The 13,415-nt window shown below is 43.7% G+C and overlaps 1 protein-coding gene across 1 annotated transcript; it reads left to right on the top strand.

The window, feature by feature from the left end:
* Positions 1 to 4,239: 4,239 nt before the first annotated feature.
* On the top strand, positions 4,240 to 11,563 carry LOC124875441 (protein piccolo-like). Its single transcript, XM_047377612.1, has 3 exons — positions 4,240 to 4,326; positions 6,352 to 7,131; positions 11,186 to 11,563. Exons 1-3 carry the CDS (start codon positions 4,240 to 4,242, stop codon positions 11,561 to 11,563), a joined length of 1,245 nt encoding a protein of 414 aa, XP_047233568.1.
* The last annotated feature ends 1,852 nt before the right edge of the window (positions 11,564 to 13,415 follow it).

The raw sequence follows: 13,415 nt of genomic DNA, 5'->3' as shown, positions 1-13,415 counted from the left end.
GCTGTAAACAAAGAATGCTTTCAGAAATGTAAATTATAATTGTTTATTTTTAATGATTTACAAAATGCTAAGTGAGCGAACCCAAACATACAGCCAAAGTCATTAAGAACTATCTTCAGCGTAAAGAAGAGCAATACTTACTGGAAGTGATGGTATGACCCCCACATAGCCCTGACCTCAACATCATGGAGGCTTTGGCTGGGCTCTATGTTAGCTTTAAGGTAGATAAGATTGTGTCCCACCTCTTTTAACAAAACGCAGCCAACTTTATTACTGTGGAGATACTGATACGCCTCAGAGCTTTTTAGATTGCTCTTGCTTCGCCGTCTGAAGCAACCGAGTTAATGACGTAGCTAAATATGCTAGTGGCCACTTTTTCAGGTCATCCTCCCATCCCTCCATAGCTGTAGGTAGAGGTATGACAGTATTGCCACATTTGAGTGACTGGTGTTCCCACATATTGAAGCAAATGCTTGAAGCAGGAAGATTAGTGACAATTGCCTTCTGTTAGCATGAAAACAAATGCCAATTATGGTTTGCGGCGGAAGTCGTGCCCATATTTAGCACAAGGCATCATGGGGATAGGAATAAGGTGGACAGAAAAGAAAAGTGAAACATTAATGGTTATAGCTCCTTTAGAGGATTCATCTAGGAGAGAAAGACGGTTAAGCAGATGAACTCTGAGGCAGTTTTCAAGTCTAGAGTATGAAAGAGAGCACATACAGTTAGTCACAGAGCTGGGGAAAAAAGTACCATCTTGTGGACTAAAATAAGAAAAATCAAAATTTGATAAATGCATGATCAACAATTTTACTTTCAATGTTTTTTTTTATAGGGATTCTTTTTGTATGTAGCCAGTTAATTTGTGGGTCAGAAGACGGAAGATCTGAGATGCCAAGGGTGAACTTCTCTGTTTTTTGTGAAACTGATTGGTGACCTGTCCAAATGTAAAAGCCTTTCCCCTCATGTCTGTTGGGATATCTCCAGCTCCATGATCCACCAATTATACCTAATGGATCTACTCAGAAAGGGTCCCTGTGTTCTTCTTTGTGAATGTGTTTTAGTCCATTTATTACTGGGACTCATTTGCTTGTTTTTCATGAACATTTGACTGTTTTTTCACATTTTAATCTGTAACATAGATAAACACATTGTTCTTTTTTCAGAACTTAGTCAGAACACGATGAGCTACAGGGCATGATGATTTATGGAAACAAGGGGTGCATCTAATGTATCTGCCTATAACTTCAAACACACCAAACAAACAATGACTATGAAGCCATTTGATTGGGTAAAATAATTGATAGCAAAGATGAAAAAAGTTCTAGGTCCTTCTAGGCCTTTTCAGAGACAAAGCTACCTATTGTTTGTCATTTTTATTAACCTTAAGACCTTCCAGAAAGGTTGGAGCATATAACAATCCCCATATAAAAACTACAGTAGGAAAAAGAAAACAGCAAAAAATTTATTTTATTTAATTTTTACTATTTTGTTTTATCTAACTTTAACATAAAAGGGATGCAAGTTATTTAATACTCTCCCTTTAGTCCGTTTCCTTTGTGTGGTTTGCTGGTGGTGCAGAACTTTACCAGAAAAAAACAGGATTCACAGAGCTTGTCTGGGAGATCTGTGGTGAAACCTGTTGAGCTAAACTGAAACATCCTGACAGACATTTTTGAAGAATCTTTTCTCTTTATTTCCTCCCCTCTTTCCCTCATGTAATTTTCCTCTCTGTCCTAGGTGTTCTCTTTATTTTCCTGTCTTCCTCTCTTTTCCCTTCTCGCTCTTCTCCCTCCGCTCTGTCTTCTTCATCTCCCCACCATCTTCTGTCCTCCTCTGGCCCCTGTGAATGCTGCTATACTACACTGCTCAAAAAAATAAAGGGAACACTCAAACAACACAATATAACTCCAAGTAAATCAAACTTCTGTGAAATCAAACTGTCCACTTAGGAAGCAACACTGATTGACAATTAATCTCACATGTTGTTGTTCAAATGGAACAGACAACAGGGGGAAATCTTTGGCGATTAGCAAGACACACTCAATAAAGGAGTGGTTCTGCAGGTGGGGACCACAGACCACTTCTCAGTACCTATGCTCTCTGGCTGATGTTTTGGTCACTTTTGAATGTTGTTGGTGCTTTCACACTCGTGGCTCAGGTAGTGCAGCTAATCCAGGATGGCACATCAATGCAAGCTGTGGCAAGAAGGTTTGCTGTGTCTGTCAGCGTAGTGTCCAGAGCCTGGAGGCGCTACCAGGAAACAGGCCAGTACACCCAGAGACGTGGAGGAGGCCGTAGGATGGCAACAACCCAGCAGCAGGACCGCTACCTCCGCCTTTGTTCAAGGAGGAACAGGAGGAGCACTGCCAGGGACCTGCAAAATTACCTCCAGCAGGCCACAAATGGGCATGTGTCTGCACAAACAGTTAGAAACCGACTCCATGAGGATTGTATGAGGGCCTGATGTCCATAAATGGGGGTTGTGCTCACAGCCCAACACCGTGCAGAACGCTTGGCATTTGCCAGAGAACACCAGGATTGGCAAATTTGCCACTGGGGCCCTGTGCTCTTCACAGATGAAAGCAGGTTCACACAGAGCACACGTGACAGACGGGACAGAGTCTGGAGACACCGTGGAGAGCAACCTGTTGCCTGCAACATCCTTCAGCATGACCGGTTTGGCAGTGGGTCAGTAATGGTGTGGGGTGGTATTTCTTTGGAGGGTCCCATGGCCCTCCATGTGCTCGCCAGAGGTAGCCTGACTGCCATTAGGTACCAAGATGAGATCCTCAGACCGCTTGTGAGACCATATGCTGGTGTGGTTGCCCCAGGGTTCCTCCTAATGCAGGACAATGCTAGAACTCATGTGGCTGGAGTGTGTCAGCAGTTCCTGCAAGATGAAGACATTGAAGCTATGGACTGGCCCGCCCGTTCCCCAGACCTGAAACCGATTGAGCACATCTGGAACATCATGTCTCGCTCCATCCACCAACGTCACGTTGCACCATAGACTGTCCAGGAGTTGGCGGATGCTTTAGTCCAGGTCTGGGAGGAGATCCCTCAGGAGACCATCCACCGTCTCATCAGGAGCATGCCCAGGCGTTGTAGGGAGGTCATACAGGCACGTGGTGGCCACACACAATACTGAGCCTCATTTTGACTTGGAAAGTTGGATCAGCCTGTAGTGTGTTTTTCCACTTTAATTTTGTGAGTGACTCCAAATCCAGGCCTCCATTGGTTAATAAATTTGATTTCCATTGATGATTTTTGTGTAATTGTGTTGTCAGCATATTCAACTTTGTACAGAACAAAGTATTCAATGAGAATATTTCATTCATTCAGATCTAGGATGTGTTATTTGACTGTTCTCTTTATTTTTTTGAGCAGTGTATATACTCGTTTGAGCTTGTTAACCATCATAAGCTAGGCTAAGCGAGATGGTAAAAAAATAGGTTTACTTTGGACAACGCAGGAGAAATGTCACCTTTTTTGATACAACCCTGTGGTCATTGAACAAGTGGTGTCATAAATGAGTTACTGGCTTTTACACATTGGTGCAGTTTCCTCATCGGCTGAGCCTGTCGCTCACTGAAACATGGGGCTGCCGGTAGCCCCACCCGTTGGAAATGGCATGGGAACCAAACCATTTTCATGTCCTGGTTAAGCGCTCGTACAGAGCTAGACTGATGCCATGGAAGGCGCCAGAAAGAACTGCATGCGGGGTTGCTCTAACCACAACACAAAAAATATCTAGGGCAATGGTCGGAAATGTGATGCGGAGGGCTCCCTGCAGCCTGGCCTGTGGGAAAACCACAAAAGAGACGGGAAAACTGGGCGCACATGGGGGTCATGCGACCCCTCTGGGACTGCGGGAGGGTTAAGAAAAGCATTTTATGTCTGGCCAGACATGGTTCGCCGTCTACCACAGCTTATTTTGCTTGTGTTTTTATGGATTATTCTTACTGTCACGCGTTTTGTCTCTCCTCTACATGTGTACGATAGACAAATATCCGTGACTCATGGACAACTGTCCTTTTTTTGGACATTCAAAGTCACGGCCACCTTTCCTGGCGTGTGTACTGGTATTTTTATGGCATCCTTTCACCTCGTTGCCATGTAACAAACACCAAAGGTGGCGCGGGCAGAGAGGTGGAATCCTCTTGAAACTCAGGAGATTTCTGGCTGCTTTTTGTGGACGCTCTTTCCACTGGTCATCGTCTCTTTTTCTTGCGGAGTATGGCGTTTTGGACCGCAAGCTTCTTGCGTAAGATGGGTACCGTTGGCTCCGACACGTTGTTCCTGATGCCGGCTGCCTGCTTCCACGTTTGTGTCCTATTAGGATCCAGAGACGGGTTCCTAATAGACGCTAATAGATTCTGATCAGCACGGTTGCACAGCCATGCTGATCAGCAAACAAAGTGCTCTATACAGCGCTGCTAAATACTTGGTCCCTTTCCAATAAGACTTTTATTTCTGGTTGATTTTATCTCGACACACAATTTGGATTTCCTTTTATTAAATGAGACCTGGTTGAAAACAGGTGACAACAGTGCTTTTACTGAACTCCTACCTTCTGGCTATACATTCTTCAGTGCCCCACGGGCCTCAGGTCGCGGTAGTGGTGTGTCCACAGTGTTTAAACAGAACTTCAGCTGCCGCTTAAGTCAAATGCGAAGTTATTCCAGTTTTGAGTTACAACCGTGTGTAAGTGACTTTGCCTCTCCTGTGCTCTGTGCTGCCATCTACCGACCTCCTAAATACAATAAGGATTTTATAACTGAATTTTCACAGTTTTTATTGGACATTATGCCTAATTATGACAACATACTCATGTGTGAAGACTTTAATATACATGTCTGTTGCATTTCAAACCAATTGGCTAATGACTTCAAAAGCCTTCTGGACTCATTTGGTCTTACACAATCAGTTAATGACCCCACCCATCAACATGGGCACACATTAGATCTGGTAATTCTCATAGCCTCTCCCTGTCAGGGGCCAAGTAGTAAGGTGAAGGACAAAAAATATATACAAAATGTATACAAAAAATATCCTCCATTTATTTTTCCCAAAACAATATTAACAAAAATCCATCAAAACCACTCAAATCCAGAAAAATGAGCCCAAATGAAAATGTCAACTAAGATATACCTAAGGATAACAAACAAGAACCGACCTCTCACATAAACACACAAGCTAGCCTACAAGCAACAAAGAGGGGTAGGGGAGAGAAAACCAAAACAATAAATAAACCTAAACAAGTAATTCAAACCTACAAATTATAACTACAACACAAATATGAAAACTAAGACATTCTAATACCAACATCTCTTTTAAACAGTGGAGCTTTAAGTGTTTGACAGCTTCTCCAGAGTCAAGGCTCCCATTCCAGTCACCTGATGGATTCCTCCACTTCCTGGTATTACATCATATTTGTTCTCCCCAGCTAGTTCCTTCAACCTCAGCAAAAGAAATAAACAGTTAATAATCTGCACAGACATAGGGTGTTTACTAAATGTGGGCACCCATATTAGCAAACATCCTAAAATAATAATACAAAAAAGTGCACTCAAACATATATACTGTGTCAAAGAAACATAAAATACTAACACTGTGAAATAGCTGAAGGAACCTCCACACACTCCCCCTCCTCTGGAAGCTCCATGGGCCAGCGGGATAGGTAGTCTGCAGAGGAGTTCAACTTCCCCGGAATGTGATGGACCTCAAACTTATATGGTTGTATTGCCAAATACCAGTGGGTTATTCTGCTGTTTGAGCTGGAGAAACCTCCACACTCCTTGTCTCTCAGTGATGCAGCAGCCACTCCTATCTTGGATCACCTCCCTGTCATCTTTGAATTCACAGCTCCTTGGTCAATATCTAAGGTGTCCATTCCAGCCTGTTCCTGCCGTACCATCACCTCCTCTATTGCAGAGGAATTTGCAGCTGTCTTTAAGGTCACTCCCCTGTATTCTACAGAATAATTTGCCTCTACTCTGTGTCCAGATGACTTCATCTCATCCTTCAATTCAACATGCTGTGGGATCCTAGACTTTGTTGCACCTTTTAAGTGTAGTCCACTTAAACTCTGTTATAAATTCCCCCACAGTGATGTCTGATGTTTCTAACACTACCTGGGAAATATATTTTCAAGGTGGTTTCCGTTAGAAAGAACATTGTGGCCTGTAGCAATGTTTCTGAGAGCCTCTACACCCCTCCTGCACCATCTGCTGTTTTTGAGAGTTTCGAGCAGGTCTCTACATAGAGATTCTGCCTTCTCCTCTTCTGTTGGAGGAGATAAAATAGGTTTTTGGAGGATCCCAGTTGGTGCTGATGCCATCAGGCTAGAACCAGGCCAGAACCGCACCACTGCCACTCCACCTACTTCGATGTCTTCCTCCTCGCGCCGTAGGCACCGTTGTCACCTGCCGTCCACGCCTGCAGCAACCGCTGCCCAGTTCTCTTCGTCCACAGTGCCCGCTGCCCAGCTCTCCTCGTTCGCAGCGCCCGCTCCCCAGCTCTCCTCATCCGCAGCGCCCGCTGCTCAGCTCTCCTCGCTCGCAGCACCCGCTGCCTAGCTCTCCTCGACCACAGTGCCCGCTGCTCAGCTCTCCTTGTTCGCAGCGCCCGCTGCCTAGCTCTCCTCATCCGCAGCGCCCGCTGCTCAGTTCTCCTCATTCGCAGCGCCCGCTGCCTAGCTCTCCTTGTCCGCAGCACCCGCTGCTCAGCAATCCACGTCCGCAGCAGCCCCAGCCAAGCCATCCACGTCCACAGCAGCCACAACCACTGCCGAGTTTCCTGCGGGCTTCTCTTCTTGGCTGGGACGTCGTCGTCATTGGAGCTCCGCTCCTCCTCGAGACTCGACCTCGTCATCCGGTGACTTCAGGCGAGAGAGAGGGGCGTGGTCCGGCTCTCCGGAGCAGCCAGGTGCCACTGGGGTTGAGACAGGAAGACCTGCCCCAGTACCAGCCCAGACTGGTGCGGCACCACCCAAACCCGAGTAACTCAACCCCAGCCTGGTGCCCCAGCAACGGCCCGCATCCCCATCCAGAGAAGAGGCCATGTAGAAAAGAGGGGTGTACCTGGTCCAGACTGGCCAGCCAACCAGAGTCACAACAGGATGAAACAGTCCCAACCCTCCAATGAATTCTGATCTCAACCCCATGAGCCCCCCACCCCCCATGAGCCCCAACATGAATCTCCCAACAGGACCACCCCCAACCAGGACATAGGTATCGAACACATGCCCCCGAACCGAAATGCCATAAATCCCCTCCCCACAGGGGCACACCCCAACAGATGAGCTCCATCCCAGAAAAGCCGAAGAAGATACACCCACAAATTCATAATTTTAAAGAGAAATTGTTGTGAATCTATTCAATATGTGTGCAGAGTTTGCTGTCCATTAATGCCAGTGCTTGAATCACTCTCTCATCTTTTTTCCTAATACCACCACCATATTGGGCTGGTATTCCGAAGTTGGTTATTTAATTAAATATCAAATAATTTAAGCATTCTGATTGTACAACATTGGGAAGCAGATATTTGTTGCCATTAGGGATGAAGGATTTGGAAGGATCTCTTAAGGGTTTAAAATATATAATTTTGGGAAATTTCCTACAATTTCAGCACCTAGTCTCAGAAGTCAGAAATCTCCTCAGTCTGAATTCCCCTATACTTGATATTAAAAACAAGCAGAAATTGCCAGGAGTTTTGTTTGAGCCTAGTATTTAGATTGCTTCTTTTGGCCCAACAACAGATCTCTTGACACTGACTTCCAGTGGTAAACAAGGCTTCATGTTGATGCCCTTTAGTGGTTTTTCAATTCGTTTGTTTTTCTGCTGCATGACTAATTTGCAACCCTCCTGACAAGGAGAGAGATTGATGTTGGAGGTCAAACTCCATTACAACTACAGGTCCTTCTCAAAATATTAGCATATTGTGATAAAGTTCATTATTTTCCATAATGTCATGATGAAAATTTGACATTCATATATTTTAGATTCATTGCACACTAACTGAAATATTTCAGGTCTTTTATTGTCTTAATATGGATGATTTTGGCATACAGCTCATGAAAACCCAAAATTCCTATCTCACAAAATTAGCATATTTCATCCGACCAATAAAAGAAAAGTGTTTTTAATACAAAAAACGTCAACCTTCAAATAATCATGTACAGTTATGCACTCAATACTTGGTCGGGAATCCTTTGGCAGAAATGACTGCTTCCATGCGGCGTGGCATGGAGGCAATCAGCCTGTGGCACTGCTGAGGTCTTATGGAGGCCCAGGATGCTTCGATAGCGGTCTTTAGCTCATCCAGAGTGTTGGGTCTTGAGTCTCTCAACGTTCTCTTCACAATATCCCACAGATTCTCTATGGGGTTCAGGTCAGGAGAGTTGGCAGGCCAATTGAGCACAGTGATACCATGGTCAGTAAACCATTTACCAGTGGTTTTGGCACTGTGAGCAGGTGCCAGGTCGTGCTGAAAAATGAAATCTTCATCTCCATAAAGCTTTTCAGCAGATGGAAGCATGAAGTGCTCCAAAATCTCCTGATAGCTAGCTGCATTGACCCTGCCCTTGATAAAACACAGTGGACCAACACCAGCAGCTGACACGGCACCCCAGACCATCACTGACTGTGGGTACTTGACACTGGACTTCTGGCATTTTGGCATTTCCTTCTCCCCAGTCTTCCTCCAGACTCTGGCACCTTGATTTCCGAATGACATGCAGAATTGGCCTTCATCTGAAAAAAGTACTTTGGACCACTCAGCAACAGTCCAGTGCTGCTTCTCTGTAGCCCATGTCGGGCGCTTCTGCTGCTGTTTCTGGTTCAAAAGTGGCTTGACCTGGGGAATGCGGCACCTGTAGCCCATTTCCTGCACACGCCTGTGCACGGTGGCTCTGGATGTTTCTACTCCAGACTCAGTCCACTGCTTCCGCAGGTCCCCCAAGGTCTGGAATCGGCCCTTCTCCACAATCTTCCTCAGGGTCCGGTCACCTCTTCTCATTGTGCAGCGTTTTCTGCCACACTTTTTCCTTCCCACAGACTTCCCACTGAGGTGCCTTGATACAGCACTCTGGGAACAGCCTATTCGTTCAGAAATTTCTTTCTGTGTCTTACCCTCTTGCTTGAGGGTGTCAATAGTGGCCTCCTGGACAGCAGTCAGGTCGGCAGTCTTACCCATGATTGGGGTTTTGAGTGATGAACCAGGCTGGGAGTTTTAAAGGCCTCAGGAATCTTTTGCAGGTGTTTAGAGTTAACTCGTTGATTCAGATGATTAGGTTCATAGCTCGTTTAGAGACCCTTTTAATGATATGCTAATTTTGTGAGATAGGAATTTTGGGTTTTCATGAGCTGTATGCCAAAATCATCCGTATTAAGACAATAAAAGACCTGAAATATTTCAGTTAGTGTGCAATGAATCTAAAATATATGAATGTTACATTTTCATCATGACATTATGGAAAATAATGAACTTTATCACAATATGCTAATATTTTGAGAAGGACCTGTATAGTCGAGTCTGACGGAGTGCTCCCAGGGACCAGAGGGGGCCTTGAATAACTACTAAATAAATAAAATGAAATTGAGACATCAGACATTGCAAAGAAAAATCATGCAGACCTACACCATGGGAAAACAAAACCTGAGTATCCCTGGCCTGAAATCATCCATTAATAATATAGAAGGCAAGAGACAGGTGAGAGTGAGCACAGTAGGAGATCGGAACAGAGAGAAGTGGAAAACTGAGAAGTATTTTTTTTATTGGAAGGATTTATTGAAAAGCTGGGTTCAAGTCTAAGCTGTATTTAAACACAATCACTGAGGATCTGTGGTGGTTTGTTCTTACAGTGCCTTGCAAAAGTATTAATATCTACTGAATGTACTCACTTGTGTTTTTTCACATTACAAACACAAACTTGAATGTACTTTATAGGGTGAATATTTATGTAAGGTAATACACCAAAAATAGTTTATAATTAGGAGGAAAATTTCAAAACGTCTTTAAAGTTTTTCTCTACCAGTTCTGTCCATTTGAGAAAGAAGTGTTTTCCAAATCTTCTGTGCATAAAAAGCTCAAGCTCAGTCAGACTCAATAGAGAGGCTCTGAGAACAGCAAATTTTCAAGTCTTGCCACAGATCAGCCTCTAACAGGCTTCCTTCTAGAATTAATTAGCTCCATCCACCCCATCAACTCTGCTCAGCTTCCCTGTTCCTGCTGAAGAAAGGCATTCACATTGCTTAATGCTGCTACCACCATGGTCATTGTCTGTTCAGGGTACTTCACAGTGTCATTTCCCACCAAACATAGGGCCTGATCTTCAAAGATCCCAAATAAATGGTGCTACATTGCTTGCGCAAAAACAAAATTGCACCTGCATAGGTTGGTGTGTTGTCCATGATCTTCAAAGAATGCGCGTTGTAATAGATAAAACGTGCAAAAGAGATGCAGAGCACCCTATTTAAATGAGAAAATAGCTCAAGGAAAACAAAATAGTTGCCTTTTATGTCTTTATTATGTTATAGCAGGTTACAACTTCCACAAAGGTCTAGCAGCTGTGGGAGTTGCAACAAGTTGAAATGGGATTACTTGGACCTTTATAGAGACACAAGCACCAACTCATACTGTCACAATCAACAGCGCTCACATTTCTAATCTGCATGATGTTTAACACAACTGGAAACAAAATCAGAAGACAGATGGAAAACGTGTCAAACAAGTCTGACAATGTCCAAAAGGGTAAAATATTGAATTCCAAAAAAATCTACAAAAAATTACCCAAAACAGGGCCAGAAACAAACAACTACCCGAACAAAACCAGAGCCAGACACAAAACAAAGTTCAGGCGGGCAACCCAAAGGTCGACCCGCGCAAAACCCAGAGTTCAGGCGGGCGGCCCGGTAGTTTTCCCGTGCAGACACAGAGCTCAGGCGGACGGACGGGAGGATGCCCCAGCGAGACCCAGAGTCCAGAAGGACAACAGGACCAGAAGCAGCCACAGAGCAGGCGGTACATAGGATGGCCACGGAGAAGCCGGTTGTGGAGCATGGAAGGTTCAGAACCACGGTGGAGCTCTGAAGAGCAGTGCAAAAACTGCTGGGATCCTGGAGAGTGGTGCAGCCACTGAGGCACAGCCGATGGAGGCAATGTGTCCTCGCAACCCTCCTAGACGGGAACAGGAGGTAGAGGTAGCTCGTCCACAAAGCCCTCTGAGACAGGCAGAAGAGGAGGTTTGTCCTCAAATCCATTAAGGAGACAACTCATCACCGAGCTCCTCTGGAACAGGATCCGGCAGCAGTTCATCCTCAAACCGCTCAGGAACAGGATCAGACAGCGGTTCATCCTTGAACCACTCAGAAACAGGGCAGTGGAGGCGGCTCGGCTTCGAGCTCCTCCGGGACAGGAACTGGACATGAAGGCAGTCCGTCCCCGAACACCTCACGGGCAGGAACGAGATATGAGGTTCTGTTCATCCTCGGACCCTTCCAAAACAGGACCAGGAACAGGATCGGGAGCCGGCAGCAGCGATGATGGTGATCAGAGGTGAAGCCAGGAGCAGAAGTGTTGTGCCGACCCTACGCGGAACCAGGAGTTGAAGCGATGCCATCTGCGGCATGGGGAAGAGGTTGAGGGAGAGACGTGGCACAATGGAGAAAACATCTAAGGAGATTGCAGTTTCTGCAGAATCTGCAGTTTTTCCACCCTGTTTGTGGAAGGCTCCGGAGCATGGAGGGGGGCGGGGTGTGCCTCTTTTGCATTTAAAGACACTGCAGCAAAATGAAACGATTAAAAAGGAAGCTTAAAAAATGAGTAAAATGAAAGCCTGAGGAGCTACAATATTGACAAATTCAAACCAAGGCATTGCCGTTCCACTTTATACAGACCACATCTGAATGATTTAAATAGGAAAAGGAAAGATTTAAAAGCATGATATGTCCCCTTTAAATGTTATTGTACTAAATAAAGACAGTTAATTAAACACCATTGAGAAGTAGTCATCCAGAAGCTTGGTTTTGTTCAGCAAATCATTCTTTGAAATATTATTTTATTAAAATAATGTTTTACATGATCTTGCAGTGTGAATGTTTGTTTGAAGGTATACCAATTATTGTCTAAATTAGTTCCAAGACTAACTTAACCTAATTTCCAGATTCCTCAACATAATCCTTGGTTCTCAAACGTCAATAACATTGAATGGTAATGTTGCATCACTCTTTTGGTTAATGGATTTTAACCATCTTTGATTAATTTGTTGTATATAATTAATTGGTCTTCGTTATTCTTTCATTTTGCGTGGTTTTAGTTTGATTGTTCCAGTAAAGAGTTTGTTGATTAAAATATGTTTTACTATGTTTGACTTTGAGTTGACTTATTTTTGCTAATAAATTCTTGTATTTTAAGAAATTGTGTGAATTTATTACACCTGTGTGCAGAGTTTTGCTGTTTAGTAATTCCAGAGCTTGTTCCTTTTCTCCATTGCCCTAATACCACCGCCTTATTGGGCTGGTATTCACCGGACAACACTTACCAGACAGAATTATTATTTAATCAAATCTAAAAAATATTAACAGTAGATATTAAATAATAGAATCATAATAATAATTATAACAGATGACAAATGGCCTCACAAATGTGGCTAATGTTTTTATTTTACATCCTGACATGTACACATGTTTATAAGGGCATTTAGGTGGCTCTACAGACAGAAGTAAACATTCCTAACAGGGTTTCATTATTCGTTTTACTTTGGACAGATCTTGTTTCACAGGGGACAAAATAGATCACTTTTTACAATTTCACATTGTTTAGGAAAGGTTTTGTTTTCTATATCTTTAAACCTGTGCTAAATCAAGTCTACCATTTACATAGAGAACATTATTATATGCACTGCAGGATTTGCAAGCTTTTGAACAGTGGACTTCTCAATGATATATTGTTGAACCATTTCTCAAAAAAAGTTTAATCATCTTGTAATTTCCCAACAAGTTTGAATAATTGCATTATTAACTGAAGTTGGCCAAAACTAAAAGTTATCAGGTCCTAAAAAAAGGTTTAACCCGTTAGACATTTCACCCTTTAATTGTTTTTATGAATGAAATCCTGTTCTATATACTGTAAATTTGTTTTTTGACCAGAATTTGCTAAATAAAACTTCAATATCCACCTTTTAACCCTGCAGGTCGGTAATTAGGACATGCACCATTGGCTGCAATCAGTGTTTGGATATGTGTCTGTCAGGCTTGCACATCTGGACACAATTTTTCTCCATTAACCTTACAAAAAAGTTCAAGACCACAGGTGTGAGCAGTCGTGCAACAAAGTCTCAACTGGATAGAGATTTGGGCTTTGATTAGACCATTCCAGAACATTTTTACCTTGTTGCCGTTGAACCATTACTG

Source organism: Girardinichthys multiradiatus, chromosome 10 (assembly GCF_021462225.1).
Source record: "Girardinichthys multiradiatus isolate DD_20200921_A chromosome 10, DD_fGirMul_XY1, whole genome shotgun sequence".
Lineage (NCBI taxonomy): Eukaryota > Metazoa > Chordata > Actinopteri > Cyprinodontiformes > Goodeidae > Girardinichthys > Girardinichthys multiradiatus.
The sequence above is the reverse complement of the archived record's forward strand: the minus strand, read 5'-3'. Positions and strand labels throughout refer to the sequence as shown.